Consider the following 27,006-nt stretch of genomic DNA (forward strand, 5'->3'; position numbering starts at 1 on the left):
ACAATCGGAACTAGACGGACAGGTGTTGAAGGCGAAGGGGCGGTGGGATGCACTACTGGACACACCATTGTCTGAGGGCGAATGGGCCAGCACATGCGCTCTGACACAGATACTTACACCAAATGGTAATCTGAGGTTAATCCACTTTAAATTCCTCCATCAAGTGTACTACACACCAGAGAAATTGTTTAAATTTGGGCTTCAGGAGGAGGACAGATGTAAACGGTGTAACCAGGAAGGTGCGGGCTTTGCACATTTGGCGTGGGACTGCGCCAAGGTGAAAGGATACTGGGGGGAGGTGACTGCAGCTTTATCTGTTATGCTGGAGGAGGAGGTACACTGTACACCCAAAGCCTGCTTACTGGGGATAGTACCGCAGTTCAAGGCCCTGAAGAGGAAGTTCTGTGCGATAGCACTCTTGTTGGCTAAGAGACAAGTGGCACAATGCTGGCATAGTCGCAAAGTGCCGCAGTTAAAAACATGGTTACATGACATGTCCACATGTCGTGACAAGTTACAAACTTATGAAGAACTGCTGCCAGTTAAATCGCGACCAAAAAATATGTGGGTTTATCTGGAGGATTATCTGACCTCCCTGCAGGATGATGAGGAACTGCCACCCGGGGACTGAACGGGTCGCATGACTGCATGAGTACTTGTGGGACGGATGTGGGATGATGGCGGGAAGAGGGGGTCCCTAAATGTGTCAACTCTACTGCTAGGTAGTGCATTAAGATTACACTGTACGGTCTGAATTGGGTATGTTGTTTTATTGTTATTGTTATTAAAAGAGAAAAAGTGAGACTCAGTTCTAATGCCAGCTATTAACCATACAGACGATACCCTGCGATCTTCTGAGACGTGTGTAACGTTCACTCACAATGATGGTTAATGGAATAAACGTAGCGAGCCGGCCTCCGGGTTGTAGGCTCATGCTGTGTCAAATGCTTGATTTTCAATAAAGGTCTTGCGCAAAAAAAAAAAAAAAAAAAAAGGATATCCTCAGGCTTCTGTACGGCAGGATGTCCTGATCTGCTTTTGGCTTTTCTCCCCAATTATTTCCCCCAAACTCCCCGATAGACCTTTGTGATAGAACCTTATTTATATGTTGTAACTAAGCCCCACCGCTTCCTTTTAATAAGATTTAGATTTAACTATTTGCATTTTTTATTTGCAAAGCCACAGGGATGGAGAAAGGTGGAGGATTTGGGTCCCTGCTCCTGTGATAACTTTTCTACCCACAAAACTTTGCACCATGTTATGTTTTGCAAGCACTATTTGCACATTCGTAAGCGTTTTATAGTACCAATTTTAAAGGGTAAAGGCTTTATGCAGGTAAGGCATGCATTAAAATATCTACAGATGCTGAATAATGTTTGGGAAACTTTTAATATTGCTAGTTTCTTAGTTGTGGCAGTTAGAGAAAGAAAACAAGAGGGACCCCATAATTTGATATATTTTAACTTTTTATAATTATAATGAATTGAATATTTATCTGGTTGATTACAATGCCCAAGATAAGTTTTTGTAAAGTTCTGTAATAAAATTTATAACTATGTTGTACAGATAATGAATGTTGTTTATGTCTTGTTGTAGTTTTAATAATTTTTGTAGCGTGCTTTTATGTTTTTAAATTAACCGAATAAAGTAATTATGACTGACTGACAGGTCATCACACAACTTTTTCATATACATAGATGAATCAGTGGCAATGCAGTCCATGTTTTCTAAAAATCTGGTGTTATGCATTCATCACTATCCCAGATGCTTGGTAACAGCACTCTTTTCACATATACCTGTCACTACACCTTGCATTGTATGTTTAAAGACTAGCAGCCAGATTCATCAATGTCAAAATCTGCGATTTCTAAATTGCGAGAAAAAGCGAATCGCAATTTAGAAATCGCAGAACGGCATTCATGAATATTTGCGAAAAAAATGCGATTCACAACCGGCCGCAATCGGCGATTGCGAGCCCCCAGAAATCGGTAAATAATCGCAGAATCCGCTGATACCCATGTTGAAATTGCGATCTCGCAATTACCGAAATCGCAAATTGCGATCGCTAACTGCGAGATCGCAAAAACGGGAAGTCGCATCCTGAGCACAGTGATGACATCAGAACCAGGAAGTAGGCAGGTTCCACCCTCATTCAGCAGTGAGAGGCTGAAGTACAGGCAGCAGTGTCAGAGCTCTCCTACAGTGTTCCTACAGGAGTACAGCAGGAGACACCACAGTGGCAAGCATGTCACAGGATGCAGCAGGAGGTTCCACCAGTGGGAGAAAGCGGAAAATCAAATTTTCTGAGCAGGAGCTCGAATACCTCATAGAAGGAGTATCAAAGGACCACAACCGGCTATTTGGCAAAGACTCCCGAAGGGTGCCTGAGGCCGACAAAAGGCGCATATGGCTGCGCATCCGCGCCAAAGTGAACTCCGTGTGGGTGACCCAGCGCTCGGTGGACGAGCTTAAAAAGCGATGGTATGACCTAAGAGGGCGGGCAAAGGAAAAGACTGCGGAGAGGCTGGGGGAGCATGTGGCAACAGGTGGAGGGGAGCCCACTGTCCCACCGAACACACCACTGGAGGACCGAGTGGAGGACACCATCAATCCACAGGCCTGCGTGGGTGTGACCCAGCTTGACTCCTCCCGACCCACCCAAGACACACCAGGTAAGTGCCATGCGACTGCGACCCCCTGTCCCCTAACAATGTCCATGACTCCAGTGCATCCCATATCAAACCCCAATCATGCAGCCAAAGCACACCACTATAGCGCTATTGCATTGTGGGACATGTAGTCTGACCACAATTACCATCCTGCACCATTAAGCCAGACATGTCCAGTGATAGTCAATCCTGCAGGGATTGACTATCACTGGACATGTCTGGCTTCCCTGAATTCTGGATTCCCTGACTGGTATCACTACCAGTCAGGGAATGGTAGTCTGCATGCATGAGGCAAGCCTAACTGTGTAAGGAACATGTCACTAATCAACGTCCACTTTACATCACAGGTGGCGCTGATGTCCCCAGCACAGACAGCGAGGCCCTGGTAATTGAGGACATCACGGAGGACACAGAGGGAGACACACATCATACCCCACAGCCCGGACCATCAGGGCAAGCTGCCGCACCAGCGGTCATCCCACCACCTGCCCCTGTGGCCCGTGCCACCCCTGTGCCAACAGGCGCTGCTGTACCACCGCGCAGCACACAACCACCAGTGGGGCCTGTAACACCAGCAGCAGGTCGCCAACCAACCCGCCGCCCTGCCGCTGTGAGGAGCCAGACAAGCGGACTGGTGAGGGAGCAGCGCAACAACACATCCCGCACTGGCAGGGGCCGAAACGTGCGTGCAGGTGGGCTCTCCATTGAGAGCAGGATGCTACATGTGCACCAAACCCAGGCCCGTCATCTTGCCGCCATCCACCTCCAACTGGACAAGACCGCAGGTAATGTGGCACATATGTGTGATCGTATGGACAGGATGACAGCAGCTCTGGAGGCCAACACACAGGCCATGTCCAGCCAGCGGGATCTCAATCGCCGCAGACACCGCCAACTGTTGACCCGCCTGTCAGCATACACGCGGTCCAACTATATATTTGGGAACGCCACCTCCCAGCTCTCGCTAAGCTCCCTGGCCATGCAGGTCCAAATGGTCCAGTGCTGCCAGGACGTCGCGAGAGCCCTGGAGCAGGTGTCAACAGCCGTGCAGGGCATGCAGGCTACTGGCCATGGCCAGGCGGGGGGGGCAGACGACACCAGTGAGGCTACATCAAGCCATAGCAGCCAGTCCCTTCCACCGGTGTAGCACCCCGCTGCAGCAGCAGGCCCTCTGCTGCCTCACGGCAAAATCAGGAAGAGGACGTTGATAGGAGGTCAGTGGCAACTAGGCAGAGGCGCCACTGAACTGTTGAACATTAGCATGAGGGTACATGCTGACGCTACAAGCATGCCCTACAGACAAACAGACATATGACGCAATATGTCATTCATGTTCCAGTTAGCAGAATGCCCAGTTTATTGTGCAGTAACAATTACTAAAATTCTGACTAACTTAATCTGACTCATGTCATTATTTATGTTGTCATGCATGAGTTGAGTAATGGGTGTGGGGAGTGGGTGCACTAGAAAGAGTTCATGCAGATTTGGTTGCGGCGCCTGTGTCCTGCTGCAGGATTCTCACTGCGTGCGTGACGCACATGTGCAGGTGGTCGATTGTCCCCTTCCACTCACTGCCAGAGATGTCTACAGGTATCCTGCGCTTGGTAGCAATGTTGTGGAGGATAGCACACACGGCCACGATGCGGCAGCAGACCTCTGGCTCGTATTTGATGGCCCCACCAGTCTTGTGCAGTATGCGGAATCTGCTCTTCAAAAGGCCAAATGTCCTCTCAATGCAATTTCTCGTGCGTATGTGTGCTTCATTGTAACGCCGTTGCTGTGGTGTTGCAGGGTTGAGGTATGGTGTAAGGAGGTACTCACGGAGAGCGTAGCCGCTGTGACCTGAATGATAGGAGCAGAGGGTGAGTGCCTGTGCTGCGCAGCATCATTATCTCATTGTAATATTGTGGGGCATGTGTACTTACCCAGTAGGTGTCCTTCACCAAAGTCTCCCCTGGCCAGTTGTGTGTGAATGCCACTGTGCCGGAATATGAAGGAGTCATGTGTGCTCCCGGGTACTGTGCCACTATGTCTGTGATGATTGTCTTTGCATTGCACACCATCTGGATATTGAGGGAGTTATAGGACTTGCGGTTGCGATACATGTATTCCGTTTGTGCTGGTGGGCAGATGTGGATGTGGGTACAGTCAATGCATCCTATTATATGTGGGAATTGTGCTACATTGTAAAATTGCAGCTTGGTGTCATTCAAGTCCTGTTGGCTGGTGGGGAATGAGATGTAGTGGTGTAGGCGGGTCAGCATGGCCTCCAGGAAACTCCTTAGGCAGCGGGACATGGTGGGCTGGGATATTCCCCCTGCAACAGCGACTATACCCTGGAAGCTTCCGGAGGCCAGTAAGTGCAGGCTGCACAATACCTGCACATGGGTGGGAACGGCATTGGTCCTCCTTGTTGGGTGCTGCAGGAGGGGGTCTAGGTCCCGGATCAGCTTGATGATCATTGCCCCATTTAGCCGGTACTTGGCGTAGATTTGCTCCCTGGTTTGGCCAGTAGGGTGACCCGCTGTCGGAATATCCGCTCCTGGATACGACGTCTGTTCCGTGCTGCTCGCTGTAGCCTTCGCCGCCTGACCGCCATGTAGAGTCCTGGCAATGTGAGAGTCCTCAGGCTCCAGCTGCATGTCCTTAAGTGTGTTTGGTCAAGCCTGCACCTGTTGGTAGTTTGCTAGAGTTTATTTCAGATGTGGATTTTTGTTTTTACTGGTTACCACCTGGTTTGGGTTCTCCTTAAATTGCGCGTCGCTAAAAGCGATTTTCGGGTTTTTCGCAATATGCGATTTTTCATAAATGCCGATTGCGATTATTTTGTGAATTCGCTAATGTTTTCGCAGAATCCATGGTTTCTCGCTATTTCAGAATCGAAAATGGGCTTGTTCCAGGATTCTGCTAATTTATTTGCGAACTCGCAATTTTTTTTTGCGATTTCGCAATTTGACTTTTTTCCCTATCATGAATTCCTTTCATTGAAATTGCGATCGCAATTGCTAATACGCTATTGCGATCGCAATTTGGCTTCACGAATCTAGCTGTTGGGAGTTTACCAATTCCCCTACTATCAATACTGACTCCCTACAAAAGGGGGCTGATGTATCAAAGGGTTTTACCCATTCTCTTTGTGCGGGTAAATGTGGTGGTACTTATTGGGAAAGAGTCTTATGAAACCAGACATTTTACCTTCCAGTGAAAGAATGAATTGTAGCCAATGTATCAAATATGATTTTGATATTTCCTGATTCTCTACAGTTTATGAATAAGACCTAAAACATGCTTCTAAACAATGCATCTTTAGACCACAAAACTGAAAAAAAGCGAAAGGAAGAAGAAGCAATATTTTAGTGATAGCCCTAAACAACACAAGTCAATCAGAATAATGGTATCCCGGTCTTTCGGGCTGCTACCTTGTATAACAAAGTTACATTGTTTTGCCCACTTAAGGAAGAAATAAATGACTCTTTCACTCTCTTTTTCCTTTCTTTGAATGGCATTTAGTTTGTGGCTGTGCATATGTTTTTTCAGCGTTTATATGTTTACACTGGTGAGGGCTATTTCCCTTTTGGTGGGGTTTTATCAGTTATTATAAGTTTAAACCTAAAAAAGGGATAGCCTATGTATTTGCAAATGCTACTCTCCATCCGGGTCTGTTTTGCTGGTGCTTCTTTTTAAGAGGTGCTATTAAAAAGGTCACTGTTGGATTCTTAAATATTATATCAATTTTAATAATTTTAAGCCGTTATAGTCTTAATTCCATGGAGCCGCTGTGATGACTTGATAATGTGTTTAACTGTTTTTATGTGCTTTTTATGGTTTGTTTGATCCGCAAAAAAGATATTTGATGATAAGCAAATACTGGAGGATCCTCAAGTTCAACAACCTTGACTTAGCAAAACCCATGTTCTCATAAAAGAGAAGTGCTAGTTTGTGCACTCTTTTGGTACACACCAGACCTGTATCGCAAATACCAAATTCTAATTGCAACCTTCAGTAATGGGCCAATACCCATGTAGGAGTTTTCGTGTATGCCAGCTCACTTAATTCACAAAAGGTGTCGACCTACACTTGAACACACCATGGATTCTTAAAAAACATACCACTTGCAACTCCGAGATTGTAATTTAAGTGATCGCATGACCCTGAGTATTGAGATAAGTGGGGATGACAGTGAGAAAAGTTGAAATTTGAAACACCCAACATAGGATCAATATACGATGAAGGAAAACAATAACAGGCCTCAGTAATCAATATCTGGAAAACGCACACACAGAGAATGAATTACACTGGGTAGTGCTAGATAACCATAAATTCATAAAAATTAATATGGACCTTAAAAAATAATGATTAATAGAGAACAAGGGTGTATATATAAACTGGGTGCCCACATTCAGGGCTTAAATATTGATATCTATTGAAACCAACTAAATTGTTAAAAGAACTAATATGTCGCAAACACTGCAACTTTTTTCCGTAAGGGTACTTGTGGGAACAACTCTGACAGACCGAATAAATACAAAGGTGCATGAAATAAATGGGTAAATATAATTTCAAGTGATGTCGACCTCCTTTACTAATGTAGGTCCCATGCCCACAAGAATTTACCATTGAATATCTAGCGGGTATACAATGGCCCTTCCAATTTTCAAATGATGGTAGCTTAATTATACATGTGTAGCTGAATCTGAATGATAATTACTACAAAACATTCTCTTTTTTGTCATAACTAATCATTCTGCTTTATAATGAGTGATCTTACACGTTCACAAATGTTGACAAATGGCACAAATTAGTAACTTAACCCATGATTTTGTGCTCTCTAATTCTTAGGTGACCATAAAAAAGGACTGTTTACTTGGGATGCTGAGCAACTCAGATCTCTGAATGAGACTGGACATGTATATGGTCTGCTGACGAGTGCGCAAACCCATGGACTCTGCAAAGGAGACATCCATCGCTTGAGGAAATGAATCGATATCACAAGTTAATACTTATTAGGGCACCAAGCAATGATCTTTAAGCCTGTGATAATGCGGTTTGTAAGTTCAAAACACAAACACGGATTTAGCAAGCCTTTTTTTAACCTTAGACTTTGTGATTACAGGGAAATGTTCTATCTCTTCTTTTCCTATTCTAAAACCCTAAAAAAGTACAAGATGAGTTTTTGAACCAGTCATTACTGAGCATCTTTCACCTGTTCACGTGTGCAGCACCTCACGGTTTGCTGTGAACAACTATTTTCTGCATGAGGGGAGTAACTTACCAAACAATTTGTGGATTGTCTGATGCTGTCTTAATTGTTGTATTTAATTTACAGAAAATTCATGTGATAAAAAACACAAAAGCGAGTATCTGCTGGAGGTTTTATGTTTTTCTTTTATCATCCTCCTACCAGTATGACTGACAAAATACAAGACAGTGCCTGGGTATCTCATAGTCCTGAAAAAAGGTTGTTGATCTACTTAGGCATTTGAGACTGGCCAAAACATGTTGACTGCACGATATTTCTGGATGGAAGTTCAATACAGCCCCATTCTCACCCCTGTATGTGTTTAATCTTATCAGAGGAACCACATTTTTTTATTTGGTAATGTTCTAGACAATTTTAGTTTATCTGTGTGTCCAAGCAAAGTTTTAGATTCCTAAATATGGTATCCAGGCTCCCACTGTTTCAAGCTTACCTTGACTAAAAGCTATGCCTCGGATGAAAGAAAGGCCCAATGATGAAGTATGGCAGAAAACAAAATGTGGGTGAGGGCTTTTTTCTAAAAACATGGATCTCCCACACATAGTCTATTGAGTATAATGCAGATGCAAATATTCATCTTACCATCCCACTTGGTGTTATGCAACATTCTATGAGGTCAAAAGAATTGCTCTGTATATTCAAGTAATGACTTGGGTGGCTATAATGCTAGTATGGTTTGCAGAGCTAACCATAACTGGTGAATTTCAGTGGGTTTTCAGAATTAATTCTTTACAATAACTGTATTCTATAAGGGATTTTCAGGGGGTTCTCTTTACACATTGTTAATTCAAGCATTATAACCCACACCTACGACTCAGCGGTGCACCGGATGATGGCACGGACAAGGAAGAGTCGGGGAGAGGCTTGATAGAACGAATGTATCAGAAAGATGCCAGAGATGGAAAATGGCCTAAAAGGTGTCTGAAAGAATGGGTTTCTGATTCTCTGGAGGAAGTTGAATTAACCATATGAGAGAGATTGCTATTTCAGTCTAGAAACATAATGCATGCTGATTTAGCACAGAAGACTGGTAACATACAGGAAGGTTAATTTAGAAAAAAGTTGAAGGTCTGAATACAGCTGGAGAAGAACATGGCTGATTCATCAGTAAAGATTGCTATGATGGGTAGCTATGGATGAGCTTCAGTTGAGATGTTGGCGGGCTGAATACTTTTAAAAATGGTACCATAAAGAGTATTTTGAAATTTGATTCTAGAATAGAGACTCTAGATGCCTTGCGAAGGAGCATGCATTTAAGGACATCCACTCCTCCATTCTTAGCGATGCACTTACTGATGAAGTAAAATTTGCATTATGTGATCTACTTAAGGTGAAAATAATGGGTGGGGGAGGCATGGCATCTAATCCAGAAAGTGTAGTGCTTACCTTCTAGTACTAGGCACTTCAATACAACATCTGGAACTACAGCAATAGTAGAATTTAGCTCAACAGATTGCTGGGATAAAGTGCTCTAAGCTTTGTGTAGGTAAATCTTTCCCTGATCACTCCCATTTATGACTGATGCTGGTGGTTACTGGCTCTGAAAGTGCCCTGGGCTCTGCTAACCAAGCCCAGTGCTCTGTCCTCCAAAGATTTATGGTAATTAATATAATTCTAATTGGCCAGGAAGCCTACCTATAAGTCCCTAGTATATGGTAGGGCATGTAGGTTTAGTGGACTTACTGCCCTTAAGTGTGAACTGCTGTGGTGTCTGGTGTCATTTTAAAGCCAGGCCTGCCTTGCAGGTTGGTTTTGTAATAAATCCATGTCCAAATTCAACTTTTGAAGTACTTTCAAAGCCCAAAACCACCTTTTTATAACTTATAAGTCACCCCTATGGTCTGCCCTAGGTTCCCATGGGTAGAGTGCATTGTTATAAAAATGCAGGGACAATATAAAAGATGTTTTATATGCCCTAGTAGGGAAAAACAGCCGAAGTTCCATAAGTTAACATGGGGATGGCTTTATTAGAGTTAAAGTCCATCTTTGCTTGAGTGCTAGTTAGCATTATCATTCAAAGTATCAAAATAATGGTTTCAATAAATCCACTTGTTTGCCAAGGTCGGATTTATATAACTATTACAGGAAAGAAGTTTTAGAACATGCAATCCCGAAGTTACCTTAAGCAGCCCTTTAGCAGTCTTCTAATTGGTGAGCTTTTGACAGCCTGAGTCAAACTGATCCCTGGGTAGGTGTGAAGAGGCCTAGGGCTGAAACAATACAGCCATTTGGAGGGAGAAGATCTTCTTCGTGGAGAAGCCAGTTAGAGGAAGGGGCCTGGGGAGATAAGTTTGACTTCAAAGGCAGAAGAACAGGTGTCATAGGAGCCAGGCCAGACCCCACTTCCTTGATCCTTGGCAGGTGGGGGCCCCCCTAATTAGAATAGGAGAATGGCTGGAAGGTGAGTGCAGTGAGGTGTTAGCCACACCATTGGGTTGGGCTACAAGACACAGACCAAGGAGAGGCTTTCTCCATTTTGAGTTTTGTGAAAACAGTGCAATCTTGGTAGAAAATATGCCACACTTCACAGGAAGTGGTCATAGCAGAGGGAGGTAACTTTGCCCCTAATGGTTGGGGTGCCCCCCTGCCAGCCCAGAATCCTTAGAACACTACATGGAACAAGAGAAGAAGAAGGAATGCCCTGCTGAGCCTTTAGACTGCAACACAGAAGCCTTGCACTCAGAAGGACTGCACATGCTGCACTCACAAGGCTTCACAAAGAAAGGAATGTGCCTGACTCAAAGGAAAATAAGTGACTTCCTGATCAGCAACAGGTACAACAGAGCTGGAAGAAGACACCTGCTAAGCCAAAGAGAGGATCACCCCAGCTGACCAGTCGCAACTGGATTTTTACTGGATGGTGCAGGTGCATTGTAGGAAATTGAGTCTTAGCCCCCCAAGGGGCAATCTAGATTCTCTGAATGCTTGGCTGGTGCTACTGGACCCTGGTTGTCCCCAAAGGAACCAAGAAACCTTAAGAACTAAAAGTTTGGAAACTTTCTGCAAAGTTTGGCTTGACATTGAGAGAAAAGACACCAACATCAACTCAGTGATTGGATCGATCTTGCTGGTTCGTCCCGCTGAAAAGCTCTAGGCAGAGCCCAACTCGACATCAAGAGCTAAGCCATTGATGAATACTTCGAGAACCTCTTTGCCGTCAAGGATTCGACACCTGTCTTTTCACCAAGCTGCAGCAGGGTGCTGTCGTCCATTTAAACTTCAGATACGAGAAAAGCTCCAAGAAAAAGACTAAGTGTGATGGTACACTTTTGACTGGGGCCCAGCTCTCCACCTATCTGACCCACACTGCATCGCAGATCGGCACGAAACTTTGGCTTTCTCCCAGTACAAGACAACCAGATAGTCACAAGTGGTGCTTTAATCTTTTTGGTGCTAGAATACACAGATTTTGATTTTATAAAACAGGTACTTGTAGCGGCATGCAAAGTCGGTTTAATTGGCTCATGGTCAGAATCACTAATGGTCCCAATCTTTAAAAAAGGCGATAGAACAAATCCAACATGCTATTGACCGATCTCTTTACTTGACTCGGTGGGGAAGGTGTAGGGAGGCATAACTTTAAATCGTATACAGGATTGGGCCGAGGACAATAAAATACTGACCGACCTGCAATTTGGCTTTTTGGAAGGCCTGGGAACTATAGAACAAGGCCTAAATGTAACTATTGTGATAGAAAAATACACAAGGGCAAAGAATGGGAGACTGTACCTGGCCTTCGTTTATCTCTCCACAGCCTTTGACTGTGGATGTCACGAGAAACTGTGGAGAACGCTCGAAGCAATGGGAGTCGAAGCGGCTCTAGTACAAGTGGTAAGAGGATTATATTCGAATGCCAAAGCCAGGGTAAGGTCTAGACCTAACGGAGAAATCACCACTTCATTCGGCGTAGAAAGGGGGGTCAGGCAGGGCTGTGTTCTGGCACCCTTCTTATTCACCCTGTACACAAATGGTTTAGAGCGGGTGATGCTTGAGGGGTGCAAGGACCTGCCACTGGTTCAAAATAGACCGATACCGACCCTACTCTACGCCGATGACGCTGTAATAATGGCCCAAACATCAATAGAGCTACAGCGGGCTCTGCATAAATATAACGAATACAGGGAAAGTCTTGACCTAAAGATAAATGCTACAAAAACCTTTATAATGGCCTGTGGGAAAGCTACCAGGAAAGAGAAATCTATTTTTATCGGTAGCGGTAAACTTGAACACACAAAATCATATCCATATCTGGGTATTCTCATGGATAATAAGGGTTCCTGGCAGGAGGCCATAAGGGCAAAGAAACTCTTATTTAAATTTTGCCCAGAAGCTAGGAAAAAGACCACCCTTGGAGCTGATAAAGACATACGAGGCCAAATGCGTTAGTGCAGTTTTATAGGGGACGGGGATTTGGGGATATTGTAATGTTTCAGTAATACAAAAGTAGAAAACGCTTTCATCCGCTATGTATTGGCAGTCCCATCCTCTACTTCAACGTTCGTCTGTCATTCAGAGCTGGGACTGCAGTATATAACGGATAAAATAAGAGTCCAGCCACCCTTATTGTGGCATCATATTTGAACATCAACAAAGACAACTTTTAATCTTTTTTTTTTTTTTTTTTTTATATTTTTATTGTCGCAGGAATCGTTAAGAAACAAACATCATACATAAGTACAGTTACATTCTCAAAATATTTTTAGAAAAAAATTAATTTACATTGCTCGTAATAAAGGGTTAGGGTATTGGAATACAAAAACGAAGATAAGAGGAGAGAAGGATAAAAATAAGATATAGCAAGAGTTAAATTTGATCACTTCTGGACGTCCCTATTAATGAAAGAATTATTTCCCTAAAACAGATAATGGTGATTCGATTAGTTCTCACAAATATCTTCATATATCCACACTAATCCACAGTTTTTATACCTCAGAAAATTGCTTCCAGATTTTTTCTTTTCTAGCTAAAGTTTTTGATCCTCTATGTTTTGCGAGTGTAAGTTCCATAGTTCTGATTTCTATAACCAATGTTAGCCACTCAGCTACCGTTGGAGTGTTCTTAGATATCCAAGCTCTTGCTATAATTAGTCTTGCACAGGCTAATAAGATTGTTATGAGATCTTGATTGAGACAGTGGGTCTCATAGATATCAAGTAAAACCAGTTGGGGTGATAAATCCGGTATTTTAACCTGGCTGTCTTGAAGATATTTTATAATTCCCATCCAATAGCTAGAGTACGCCGGACAGGAGTAGAGCATATGTTCTATATCAGCAGCATAGGTGTTACACTTCATACATTTAGTTTTTTCTGATATTTGGTTCCCTTGAGCCCAAGCGGAAATCCTCTCTGGGGTATAATATAATTCTGTAATAGTCCTGTATGATTGCAGTCTTAAATTGGAGGAGTGTACAACATCATTTATATGAGTTAATGCTTTGCTTATCTGTTCTGAATTTATATCCCGATTTAACCGGCGAGACCATTTAGTAGCTAAGATGGTAGTATTTTCAATTTTATCCTTGGTTAAAAGTTGATATCCCAACTTTATAAGTGATTTAGTTTTATCGGAATATATACACTCTATTATTTCAGACTGAGTGATTGATGTTAATTTCATTTTATTGAAAAAGAAGTCTCTCAGCTGGCGATATCGGTAGTGCATATCATTTGTCACACCATTTAAAATTTTCATGGTGTCAAAATCTAACATACCATTATGTCCAAATATGTCGCCTAATGTATTAAGACCACAATTAATCCAACGATACCCAGTCCCGTCCGAGAAAATTCCTGGAAGACCCGGGTTGTCCCATAGCCTAAGTTCCGTATTATAGAAAGAAATCTGACTGATGTGCATAATCTTCTTCCAAATATTTATAGCATGCTTAGCAGTCTTGAATCTCACCCTTTTGTAGTAATTTGGGTCATGTGTGCCGAGCAGAAATTGGTTGGAATCAGTACCTAACAAAAATTGATAAAAAAAAATGCAAGACTCTTTCTTTAATAAACTCCGAATTCTAAAGAAAAACGTTGCAAGGAAATATAATTTAAAATCTGGAAAAACAAGTCCCCCTTTTAAGATTGGTAATTTCAAAAATTTTATAGCCCTGCGTGCCTTTTTGTATCCCCAAATAAAGCTGCTACAAACGGAGTCTAGTTTTTTAAAAAAAGATTGGTTCGGTTGTAGTGGTATGGCTCTAAACAAATAGAGTAGCTTGGGGAGAATTTTCATTTTAATCAAATTTAACCGACCTAACAGACTAAGAGGGATTTTATGCCATTTTTTAAGAGTTGTGGAGGTTTCTTTTAGAAAAGTATCATAGTTTGTTTCCAATATTTTCCCTACTTTCGCCATTAACTTGATACCTAGATAAGTAGCTTCTTTGCAAGTGTCATAGACATGTATATCGGGAGTGTAATTAGCTATGATTTGAGTTTTACTCACGTTCAGTTTATAACCTGAGATTAGACCATATATATGTGCCTCGTTAATAATTTCTGGCATAGCTCTGTTGAAGTCGCTCGTATAAATAGCTATGTCATCGGCATAAGCCGTTAATTTCAGAACAGTTCCTCCATGACTCACTGGAATAATGTTTACTTGGTCATTTAGTGCGTTTAAATGACAACTTTTAATCAAAGCGTTATAAGCGATTTCCTTAAACTAGAGAAAGCCCTAGATATTAGATGGCTGAAATATATTAAAGATTTTATGATGGACTTGAGACTGCCTGAGTATTTCAGTAATCCCTAAAAGCTGAATAGCATTTCCAGAAAAGATTTAAAAAAACAGTACATGCTTCACATGGACGAGTTGAGATATGTAAGTGAAGCTCACAAGCCCACAGTTCGCCAACACCAGTCGATTCTTCCCACCTTAGGAATGCAAACATATCTGACTTTTCAGTTAACTGGATATGAAAGATTCATATTGGTCAGATTCAGACTAGATTGCTTTTATCATTTAGTGTTGTTCCCTGAAACAAACTTAGGACCATGCCTGTGTGATGGGATTGCAGCCCAATCAACAATACACATCGTGTTATTTTGCAAATGTTATGGGGTATATAGAAAAAGATGGATCATCCCAATTTTGAAAATGTGGGGTCTGAGGCAATGTCGCCCGGCTTACTTTGCACTCCAATTATTGGAGAAGGATTGTAATGCAAAAAAGATAGCATTATTTTTAAAAACTGTTATAAAATCACGGAAAAATGTAATACTATTTTTAAAAAAGACTTGTCTATTTTGTATGAAGCATTTCTGTAAATAATGAATTTGTTCAGATGAAATGACTAGACCGTTGCTTTGGAAACACGTGACAATTTTTTATAATACAATGGATGGTTCTTTTTTTAAAACTAAAGATTTTAAATCTTTACATTCTGCATTTGTATGCTACGCTTTTATGTTTTTTAAGTCTTGAAAAGAAACTGAATAAAGTGAATTTGATTTGATTTGATTTAATATTTAAAAACGTGTATCTCATGGGGTTTCCTCCATTGGATTTTTGTCATTTCCGTGTTGTTTTAAAGATAAAAATATTCTCTATTTTTATAAATTGGTATTGGATCTTTATTTGTGTTGTGTCTTTTACTCATTTGCTATTTTGGTGATATTAAATGCTTTACACATACCTGTCTCCTAAGTTCAGCTTGACTGTTCGTTTTCCAATCTACCAAGGGTTGAGCAAGGATTCATTTACTGAGACTTTGACCTATTAATGAATGTGACATTATTACTAACTGATGGCAAGTACTCCCACCTACTAATAACCCACTTTCCTACACTATGTCTTCTAGAAAACATATTGTACCTCTACCTCTATTTCCTGATCTCTGCTCTGAGACTCTCAGTAGAAAAACAGACTTACTGGAGGTAAAAAGAAAAAAAAAGACTTCATAGTCAAGGGACTCCAAGCATCAGTTGGTCTGCTTGTATGGCTGAAAGATAACTTCAATGAAAGAATAAGCTTTTAGTCGGGTCGAAATGGAACATTTTTCTAAACAGATTGGTAAGTCTGAGCCTCACTCTAAGCTAAGGTGTCATCAGTGTTCCCTAACGCTGCGGTCTGTCTGCGAGTCTGATGTCAGAACTGTTGCATGCCTATATGTTTTTCAACTGTGAAGTATTTCTTGCCTGGTCATCTGCCTCTCCACTCTTAGCCTCTTTATTCCCATGTAAATTGAATGCAGAGAGTTAGTATTTTATTTGCCAATATAGTTGTATGAAATGTAAGACGGTGTAATTATTTCTATCTTTCAAAATTGTATTATGTAACGGCACTGATGCTGTAGAAACTTTTGGATTGCAGTTCACTAATTGGGACCAGCATCAATGAAATGAAGGTCTCAAAAAAGAGGTGTTATCATACGACTGTCCTTCTAAATTTGTATTTAATTAATGGAAATGTGGATTTACGAATGTCATTTCTCATATTGTAGATTGCATAATCTGGAACGATATGTATGAAAATATGTTCATAGCAGGTTTACAGTTGGTGTGAGAAATTAAGTCATGGCAAGACAGTAATTTATCAATATCGTACCCTTTTAGGTTTTGTGTAGGAGCCAGGGATGCAGCCCTGGCAACTACAACTTCTTTATGGTTTTTTTTTGTGATCTCTGTCTTTTGGGGAGTGCTTGAGAAGAGAATTTTGCGTATGGCTGATTTCAATACCTAACTTAATATGTGGCTAGTAAATACATTTTATGATGACACAGTTTGTTAAAGTGATCTCTTTTATATTGGTAAAGATGTTATTTGGCAGGTTTACCAGTTGGGTACACCAGGCCAACACTGACTTGGTTGATGCGTTTATAAAGTCACCTTGGCAGCTAGCTGTCACCTGTTCTTCGGCCTTCATGGTAGTAAAATGGTGCTGCTCAAAGACGATCAGGGTAGCTGACACGTGCCCTACACTGGGTTTAGTATTGTGAAGAGGGTGTAAAGCAGCTACAGCTACACCTGGCAGTATTCACATGCTTTTGCCCCATGGTGAAATACCGGTATTTGTAAAGCGCAAACAGTTACTGCTAAGGGCGTCAAGGCTCTGTGGGCTGTCGGGAAGATTAAGCGAGCTATTGCCCAGAGTCACATGGTAGTGGGCTAACCTGCCTCTGGCGCTAAGGATCGAACTGTGAGCCCCGGTGTTCCGGAGTCAGCCGCCCTGGCTGATGCACTACACCTCTTTCACAGTGAAGGAGGCCTGGGGCAGCTGGTCCGATGCCTTCTTCACAATATATGGCACAGTTTGTGGCATTTTTTATTGGTATTTTGAGAACATAATATATAGTGAAACGGAACAGTTGCCAAACCTACAGGAAATACAGAGGTTTCTTCAAAAACAATATAAACAGCCAGCGGTCCCCTTCAAAATGTTATTCAAAAACAAATCATGCTTTCATCTTGCAGAGACCATGAATGTATTATGGCTGGGTTGGATCCTCAGTCCCTTACTGTTTCAATCTACTTAGCAGATGCCACCGGAACATTAATCAAAATCTATGCAGAAGGCCAGGAAGAAATTCACATACTTAGTATGCCAATGATACTATATTGTTTGACTTAAAATCCACACGCTCTACATTTTCATTTGTACTTTTGTTAAAATTATTCGAAAACTAATATTACTAAAACAAAATAATGGTATTTTGGGAAATCTATAGAATAATTATTGTTGGAAATTAGATGAACTAAGTTATTCCTATTTTGGGTGAAATTTACCAGCAGTCTGTCCTTCATGAAAAATGTAAAAGGCATTGCTGTGTGCAAAGGTTGCCAGATCTATCCATAAAGTTAACATCCAACTGGGTACAAGCCCAATACAGAAGCTAAACCGATCATAAAAAAGAAATGATAAACATCAGGAAAAAATATTTTGCCAAATTCTTATATTGTTAACCGATAAGCTTTTAAACACACTATAAAAAGTTTTTATTGCAGCACCATCGCGGTTTCTGACTACCAAGGGAGCTGTTTTTTTTTTAACAAATCTGACCTGAGGCATTGACAGAATATTCTATTGAGAATCACCACGTCATGAAGGGCTCGTGTAATAATGTTTTGGAAAGGATATGGCCCACAGTGATAGATCTCCTATACAGAGTTATATAGTTTTCGTTGTGTCTCAAGGAGTTCTCAGATTGGAAATATTCAATCCTGTGAGGTTAAACGCTGCATGGTAACGATGAGCACGAATCAGCATCCGCTAATAGAAGTTACTGGGGCTTGAGTAAATACCCCATGCCCAGAGATAGTTTTTTTTCTTGTGCTTGCACTTGTACAAACTTTCATCTACCAACATTGTTTTCATAACCTCTATGTAAAGTACGATGCCTATTTCTGGTACCAATTTTTCGAAAATACACAATATTCAAACAGTCAGTGAAATGTTAAACTATGTAATAAATTGTGAAGATTTCATTTTCTATGAGAGGTTGGGTCAGCAATTTGCATTTCATGTGACGAATCATAGACTGCTGTGCATCTGTAGGTGTGCAATAATTTGCGTAAACTATGTCTATGTCCAATCATCAGTATTGTAAGGTCTGTATGGACAATTTAATTGGCATGTATGAAACCCAAATTCATTGAATATTAGCACAAACACACCCTTTAATTTACACTATTCGCTCCAACTTCCAGAGTAAAACAGTTGGTCCAAGACATACAATGTTGCATTTAGCAGAAAACAAACCTGCATGTTTACAGTTCTTGTTACTGTCAGTCAGTCAGTCAGTCAAGAAACTTTATTCGGTTAATTAAAACCATAAAAGCAGTACATGTTACATAAAATCAAGTTAAAAAGTACAATTTAAACAGGTATAGAAAATTGATTGCTACTCCTTCATAAAGCACAGAAAAAAGGCGTTCTTTTTCTAAGAAGAGTCGATAAATGTGGGGAACACCTATATCAGCATGTGTGAAACATTCTCACCAAAGTTTATACAAAAGTCAGATTTGGAGATTAGTTAAATTTGGGGATTAGTTAATGCGGCGGCTCTTAGTTTGTTTCTTCTGGCGGCTGCAACCAAAAAACAAGCTACGCCGTATGTAACCCGCACCGAGTTCAACATCTGAAGATGTAATAAAGCTGGCCGTACCGGGACAAAATTCAAGTGTTTCAGAATAGGAACAAGAATTTTTTTCCGAGGCACCAGGTAATGCTCGCAGAACATGACTAGGTGCAAAGTGTCCTGTGTGGAAAAACAATCACAGGTACAGGGGGGGAAATTTTCAGGGGTGCCCCATTCTGTATACGAGCCAAGGACAAGATGGATTAGGTTGAACCTGAACCTTATGAGCAGGAAGCGATGATAAGGCTTAGTGACATATTTTAAATAAGGTTCCATAGCTGTAGATGTGGAAAGTTGAAAAAGTAATCTCACCGTAGGCTTACAAAGTTCAACCGTTTCCCTTTCTGATTCCATCAAAATTCTAAAGTGCTTTTTCACCCACTTTACATCCTCTTTTTTAAGATTTTGTGGAAGAGAGTACATCTCCGGGCGCCCTAGCCTTGCGCATGCCGCTCTAACATACGCCAGCCACGGTATACTGTGAGCTTTGTCCAGAGACATACAATCTTTAAGGATGCAATGATTCAAACTGATTTCCTCATTGGTCCAGGTTTTAATCCAGCATAACACTGGGGACATTTTTAAGAGATCAGAGACATATCCCATGCCTATTTCATTGTGAATTGAATGTGTGGGGGAAGATTTCGCGAGAGACAACAAAGCTCGTATAAAATAGTTTTCAGCAATTTGTATGCCTGGGGTTGGAACGTAGCCCCATATATCTGCCCCATAGGATGCGATTGCCACGCATTTACCTCTGTAGATCCTGGTCATGGCTTCCATGGGTCTCGAGCCCAGTCTTTTGGAAAAACTCAGAAGTGCTGTAGTGGATCTGATGACTCCATTCTCCTTAAGTTTCATTTGGGCCTTCCAGGTTCCTCTCTCGTCAAAGGTGACGCCCAAATAACAAAAGGAAGGGACCCTCTGTATTAGCGAGTTATTACAGCTAAAGGATCTAATCTTCGTGTGCTTCTTTCGTGAGCCTACGACCATGACATGGGATTTAGCAGTGTTAATTTTTAGGTCGAGGGCTTCCATGAAAAGGCCAAAATGATCCAAGAGTCTATGCAGGCCTGTGCCAGTCCGAGCTATAAGGACAGCGTCGTCTGCGTATAGGAGGACCGGAATAGGTACCCCCCCCATACGCGGCATGTCCATGGTGGCTGAGTTCAAAGATTTCCCCAAGGAATTGATATACAGTGTAAAAAGGAGGGGGGCCAGGATGCAGCCTTGTCTGACCCCTCTCCCTGATCTGAACTTTGCTGTGCACCTTCCTTCCCTCGTTACCCTAACAGACGCAAACAAATTTAAATGGAGGTCGTGCAAAAAATTAACCAAAGTAGTGTCCAAGCCCAGGTTACGCAAAATAATCCACAGTTTGGAGCGATTGACCAAATCAAAAGCGGAAGATAAATCCATAAACCCCAAATAAAGAAGCCCCCCCTTCACCACGGTGTATTTGCTAATAATAAGATGAAGGTTTAAACATTGGTCCATCGTTCCTCTATGTGCTCTAAAGCCATACTGCAAGTCTGAAAGGATCCTGCTCTCCTCCAACCAATCCCCCAGTCTTTGCAGGATGACTCTGCCTAGGATCTTAACGGCAGAGTCCAACAGGGAGATTGGTCTGTAGCATGCCGGGTCACCCCTGTTCCCTTTCTTAAATATAGGCACAATTATAGAGGTGGACCAGGAAGATGGGAAGCCAGCTACGGGTATCGCATTAAAAACGTTGGTTAAAATCTTTGACCAGAATTGTGGGTACTGGATGTAGAGATCTGCAGGGACCCCATCAGGTCCCGGGGCCTTGTGCTTGCTTGTGTCTCTTTTCGCCCTTTCAACCTCCATGGTGTTAAACTCCATAACCAAGTTGGATGAATCATGGACATTGGCAGGTGAAGCAGGAGCAGTAGATTCATAGATTTTTTCAAAATGTGCTAGCCATCTATTGTCCTCTATGACACAGTCTAAATCCGATTTCTCGTTTTCAGAAAAAAAGGGCTGATTTACAATGGCCCAAAACTTTTTGCTGTCTCTCAACACATCCGTGGATAAAAGGCTCTCCCAAGCTTCCTCCTTAATTCAGGTTTTACGATTAAGAACTGCAGATTTATATTCCTTCCTTGAATTGGCCACTAGTAGTCTATCTCTGGGTTTTTGTTTTATGGCTTTCATCAGGGCACTATGTTTTTGCGAGCATTCATTGTTAAACCATTTGTGGGTCTTCGTGTTCCTTTGCCCGACTGACCCTCGCACCAGGTTCTTGGCGATCGTTGCACAGATCTCCTCATATGCGGGCAGGACATCGGGGCCCCGGGCGGTTGAGTCTAAACACACTGCCATATTAGCCTCAGACTCTTGGGCAAGGGAATGAAAGAATTGATCAGGGACAATCGTCTCCAATTTTAGGCGCCTTCCCTGATCTTTAGACTTCAGGTCCTTTGGAGCTGCCACGCCTTTCGGTCTCCCAGACCGAAAACAGTCTATGTCCAAAGTCAGGAGGACAGGATAATGATCACTGGAAATAACAGTGACCACCCTGTACTCACGTGCCCTTGCCAGTGCCCCGTTTGAGACAAAGATGTAGTCTATGACGGTGTTAGCGTCTCTCCCTACGAAGGTTGGGGCTCTAGGATCATTGATATTTTGGTCAAGTTCATAGAGGTTTAAGTTGGCTAAAAGGGTCTCAAGATACTCGCCCTCGTTTGTGTGCTCAAAGTGGGGAATGGCTTCAGTCGGTATGCCCCCAAATTTATCGTTATAGCAACCACCCTCACAGGGGTGAATGTTAAAATCCCCCAGGATTACCAGCTCTGGGGCGGTAGCGCAATCAAGTCTATAGACTGACAGAAAATTTAGCAAAGAAATCAAATGTTCGTTCACGGTGGAGGACTCCTTAGAATTATAGAAATTAATCAGTAAAAAAGTCTTTGAATCAGGTAGGGTCCACTCCACCGCTAGTGTGTTAGTTGGTGCTGTATCTAATTTTTTAAAAACCCCTGCCAGTTCCAGGGAGCACAGTGTGAGTAGGCCGCCCTTTGCTCTCCCTCTAGCTCCTGGTGCTGCAGGTATGGAAAAGCTACAAAAACCATCCAAAGAGAAACTAGATGTGGTAACCCATGTTTCTTGGATTCCAAGGATATGATATTGTTTAATAAATCCTTGCCAAATAGGGTCTGAAGCCTTTGCATTTAATCCCGCCACATTCCAGGTAAGAAATTTACATTGTACTATGTCTATGTTCGGGGCAATGGGCATAACCACGCCCCGCCTCTCACTCTCCACCAAGCTGTTTCCGGGTGTAAAAGATGAATTATCTATGGTCGAGTCCACCGTTGCAACATCCTTACGCGAAGAGATTGAACTAGTCCGGGTGCTCCGTCCCCCTGGGGAGCCCTGTACTCGTCAATCCACCCAATCTGTGGTTGACAGACAATCAAAGCGATTCGCTATAGGGAAGTGCAAGGGGTTAGGTGGACCATTTAACGGCTGGTAGTATGGATAGGGTTGGATGAGATGGGGACCGTAAGAGGGGCCACCTTGCCGTGGTCTACCTCTTCTACTCCTCACCACTTGTTACTGAATATCCCCCTACTTTACTCTGCACGTCCCAAATATGTTCTACACCAGTTTTCAGGTTTGCGTTTATTCTGTGCCCACACTTTAGGCCTCAGGAAGCACCTCTTTTAATTAAGAAACAGATTCATAAATTTACTGCACAATACAAATATGTAATTTAAGTGTCTCACTTAGAGGAGATGTTCAAATCATAACATAGAAACAGACATACAACGTTTTCGGGTTTGTTTACACTTTAAGTAGCATGTTGAAGTAAATGATGCTTGGTTGGCATCAGTGCTGCAGCATGTATATTATGTACATTACTTTACCCTGTTTGAATTACATTTAAATGTGGAAAGGTTTTTTCACGCCACAGACAAAACCCCTTTTGCAGTTCAACAGGAAGGATTGATACTTTCGCAACAATCTCTTTCGTACCCTAGCCAAACCGGAATACATCAATCAAGAGACGGAAGGCGACCAGCTTACTTTTGCAAAGTATTGCCACTTTTCAGAATCACGTGTGTTTTCATTTTTTTTTTTTATCATTTGAGTTAGACATTTTTTAAACTAAAATGTTCACATTATGCAGCAGATGGTGGATTATGTGGCAGAGACATAATTAGACTGAAAACGCCAAGGACGCAGAATCACATAATTCCAGGGGCCCTAGCTATTTGTGAGTTAATGATCACCCTGTTCAAAGATGGCTCGCACTTTCTTGCCTTTTTGATTTAAAACCAACCAGTAGGAGAGAGGAGCAATAGAGATTCCTGTGGACACTGGAATTCGAGGACAAAGGAATTCCAAGTATTGATTGCAAAATGTATTTGTGGGCCTGCAGAAAAGAGAAGGTGTCTTTTCAATCCTAAAAATAAAATTTTTAGGTTAGCAGCTTTCTGCATGTTCTATGGGTGGCTCATAAGGCATCATTACGGTCAGGTTATATTCCATTCAGACAATTGTGATGTCAATGAGATAAGATCAGACCTTTAAATGGGGGCGGGTCGAGTCGGGTCTCAAACCAAGCAGTAATTAAAATGTGGTTTTCGCCAGACTTTGGCGGGCGGTCATGATGGAACGCATGACAGATATCGCCTCAGACTCATACACAAATGTTGAATATATATGGGGCGCCTTGGTGGGTTACCTCTCCTCGGGCCTACCTCTTTTTGCATACCCCACGCGCACTAGAGCCCTCCACCTATTCCAATTCTAAATCGACGTGAGGTAAAAGGTCACCCGCAGAGGCGGGAAGAGAACACTACAACTCAATTCAGTGAAGACCTCCATAAGACTCATTATTCTGTTTAGGAAAGAGTTATCCATGTACCATAGTTGAGATTAAAGGGGGGAAGAGAGGAAAACATTGTGTATATTGAGAAACTTCAGTGAAAATCGCGGAGACACCTATCTGTACGATGTAATATCTTTATTTTATTATTTTTTTAATATATTTTAATAATTTTCCAAACAAAAACATCCAATCATACACAGGATAAAGGCCAGCGGTAGATCCCCGGTCAACAATAGTCCCTGCCCACAAACTTAATTGAATGACATAATCACAAATAATAGACATATTCAGCAAATCCCCAGGGGCAGAGCATCCTATGATACTCAAATACAGTAGAAATAGACTTTGTAATAAAATTCAACGATGCAATATATTTATGTTGCAAGCTGGTGATCGCATTAGCACTGTATATTTGGTTCTTCTGTGACTAGAGCGGGTAACTGCTCCAATTCTCAAATGTTTGTAAACAACAACAATAAAAAGAGTTTTGAGAAAAAATCAGAATTTCACAAGGGTCGTTACTAGGCACTATATTCATGCCCTTAACAATGCTGGTAAAAACGCTGATCGGTTTCTCAACAACAGTTCCAAAAACCTGATATATCATCCAAGTAAGTGATGCAGTCCCTGTTTATATTTCAAATGTTTAGCTTCATCTTGCATTCCCTAAGAGTATTTGCTTTTTCCAACTGTTGTGTTCCTACAGTTTTTTGATGCAACAGATTACTCTTGTGGAGTGAGCCTCTAGATATCTAAGTGAAGTCAGGATGTGGGTGGGTATTCTTGACTGGGCACGCCTCAGAGCTCTGGAGGTGAGACTGAAGTCAGTGTAAGCTTCTCACGGTGTCTGTCAGTGGGTCATAAAGGTGTTCAGACTACATGCTCATCCAATCTCTGACCTCTCTGCAGAGTGATGGGCCCATATGTGCCAACTGTAATTGTGCGAAAGTATGGGGAGATACAGAACTGTCTAAATATGGACAGCACCAAAGGAAAAGAAAATGCTGTGCTTACATGCAAGTGAGTGATTGTGTATGGGGAGGGTGTGGTGAAGTGGAGGAGATTAAAGGAAGTACGTGCCTAAAGGTAAAATAATTAACATGTGGGAGATTTCAGAGAGATGTGGGAGAAAAAAAAGGCTGTGTCTAACAGAATGACAGAGTTCAAAGGAAAGTGGTGTGAAGGGGAGAACAGGAGGGTCTGAGATGCTCCGAAGACCACTATCTGTTCTACAGACCTTAATCATGTTTAATTTAGTCTAATTTTGTCAGACCTGAAATATTCTAATTCAAATTGATCACAACAAAATCATTGTTATGCATGTATTTGATACTGCTAACAAGCACTAGAAATACCAGTACGTCTTGCTTGTTTTAGATGTATGTATATTGCTGTGTGATATTTATGGATGCAATAACAGTGAACTCACAGAGAGATACCCAAATACTGGTCAGACTTAGCTGCCACGTTTCCCAGGTCCATATCTAACTAGATAGTCCAGTCCATAATTATAGGACTTGTAGTCCTGGTTTTATACTTAGATAAATTTAACTACAAGTCCAAGAAGTCTAAGAAAGAAAATAGAACTGGACTGGACTAACAAGTCCTCGGAAACTAGGCAGCTACAGGCAGGCTATGTGAAGCACAGGATTTTAATGTACATGTTTAAGCCACACCCTTAATTAAGTATGCCACACCTCTTGGAAAGGAATCCTAGTTATGTTTCCATGACATTATAATCAGGATCTTAAACTGTAAACAAAATATATATCTCAGAATAAACAAGCCAGTGCCGTAACCAGCTGAGTGGGCTATGATGACAAGAAATACCACAAAAGAACCTTCAAAGCTGCCAGCTTACTAAAGGCCATAAACTGCCTGCCTATCTCTCACACGTGTTCATCCATCACATTGCTAAGCGCTGTGTACCACAACCTGATAATCAAACCTCAGTGGTCATCAGACAGGACATGGAAACACTTGTCACATAGGATCAAAAACAAATAAAATGCCATCCTATTCACACACCTTACATGGTGTAGCATGCTGCCCACGTAGGCAAGTGCTTCTGTACCCCACATTTGGGTAAGTACTATATAAATGTGCAATGCAATACAATATAAATGAGCTTGTATCCCTCCTTTCCAGTAGCTCTCGTTGGGACATCCTCCGTAGTCCTATTTAATGAGTGATTCTCCAGAAGGGCTGTTCCCGCCCCAAGTATACCACTGGGACAGCTCCCCAGCTGACTTCGCCCTTCTTGTACTTCTCCCAGTGGGTTAGCTCCCTCCTTGCTTCTTTCTCATCACTGTGGTTGGCAACAGAGAAGTTCCCTGCCTGTGTGCTACCAGCTGCGCAGTGACGCTAGTTTCAAAGCAAAGCAGCGGGCGCAGTGTCTTATTACAACCATACCGTAGTTACCGCTCATCCTCCGGCACTGACAGCGGCTCCCAGCGCTGATACCAGTCCAAGGAGCGCTGCATTCACAAACCGGAAGGGAATCCCGCACACACGTGACCCGGAAACAAAATAATGCCGCTTTCTGACAGCTCTGTGTTCGGGGAGACCAGAACCAGGCACGAGGTAAGCACGAGACCGGGAAGTCACAGGAGGTCGCAGTCCCGGGAAGGTGTTTTTTTTAATGGAGTCACGTGCACGTTCTCGCGTGTAGCGGGGCGCATCAGACAGAGCGAGGCGACCAGCCGTGGCCGGCGCGCACGGTAAACGGCTCCCAGCTATGAGACGCTGCGATGGGGGAGACGTTTCTACTGAAGCTCAGTTTTAAGTCTCAAGAAGGCGCTTCACTCCATTGTCACTTTTCAGATCGTGGAATAGCGATGGCCGAGCCACTGAAGTCTCGAGCTAGATGCTCTTTTCTTTTATTATTTCATAAGCCGACGAGCACTGAAAATGTTTGCCATTTACATTTTGCAATAAACATCACGCCAAACTATGCTGTCTCTTCAAAATACAAAGATGTGTATTTCTTAAGGCATTTCACTTTAGTTCATCAGATTTTATCAATGCATTGAAATATAAATTATGAACAGGGATCGTTTTTAAACTTTTACTTAAAAACATTCAGGTCCTCCCTCCTGACAACAATGCCGTTAGTGAGATACTTGCAAGTGTGTTTCACATGC

The 27,006-nt window shown here is 42.2% G+C and overlaps 1 protein-coding gene across 1 annotated transcript in view; it reads right to left on the reverse strand.

Annotated features, from left to right (window-relative positions):
- Positions 1–26,613, reverse strand: part of SNX29 (sorting nexin 29) — a 1,754,850-nt gene extending 1,728,237 nt beyond the window's left edge. Inside the window, exon 1 of the mRNA XM_086941425.1 lies at positions 26,276–26,613. Coding sequence (XP_086797551.1) covers positions 26,276–26,291 — 16 coding nt within the window. The 5' untranslated portion in view covers positions 26,292–26,613. The remainder of the gene's footprint in view (positions 1–26,275) is intronic.
- Between the last annotated feature and the right edge of the window lie 393 nt (positions 26,614–27,006).

This window comes from Lissotriton vulgaris, chromosome 10, assembly GCF_964263255.1.
Source record: "Lissotriton vulgaris chromosome 10, aLisVul1.2, whole genome shotgun sequence".
In the NCBI taxonomy this organism is placed as follows: Eukaryota; Metazoa; Chordata; class Amphibia; order Caudata; family Salamandridae; genus Lissotriton; species Lissotriton vulgaris.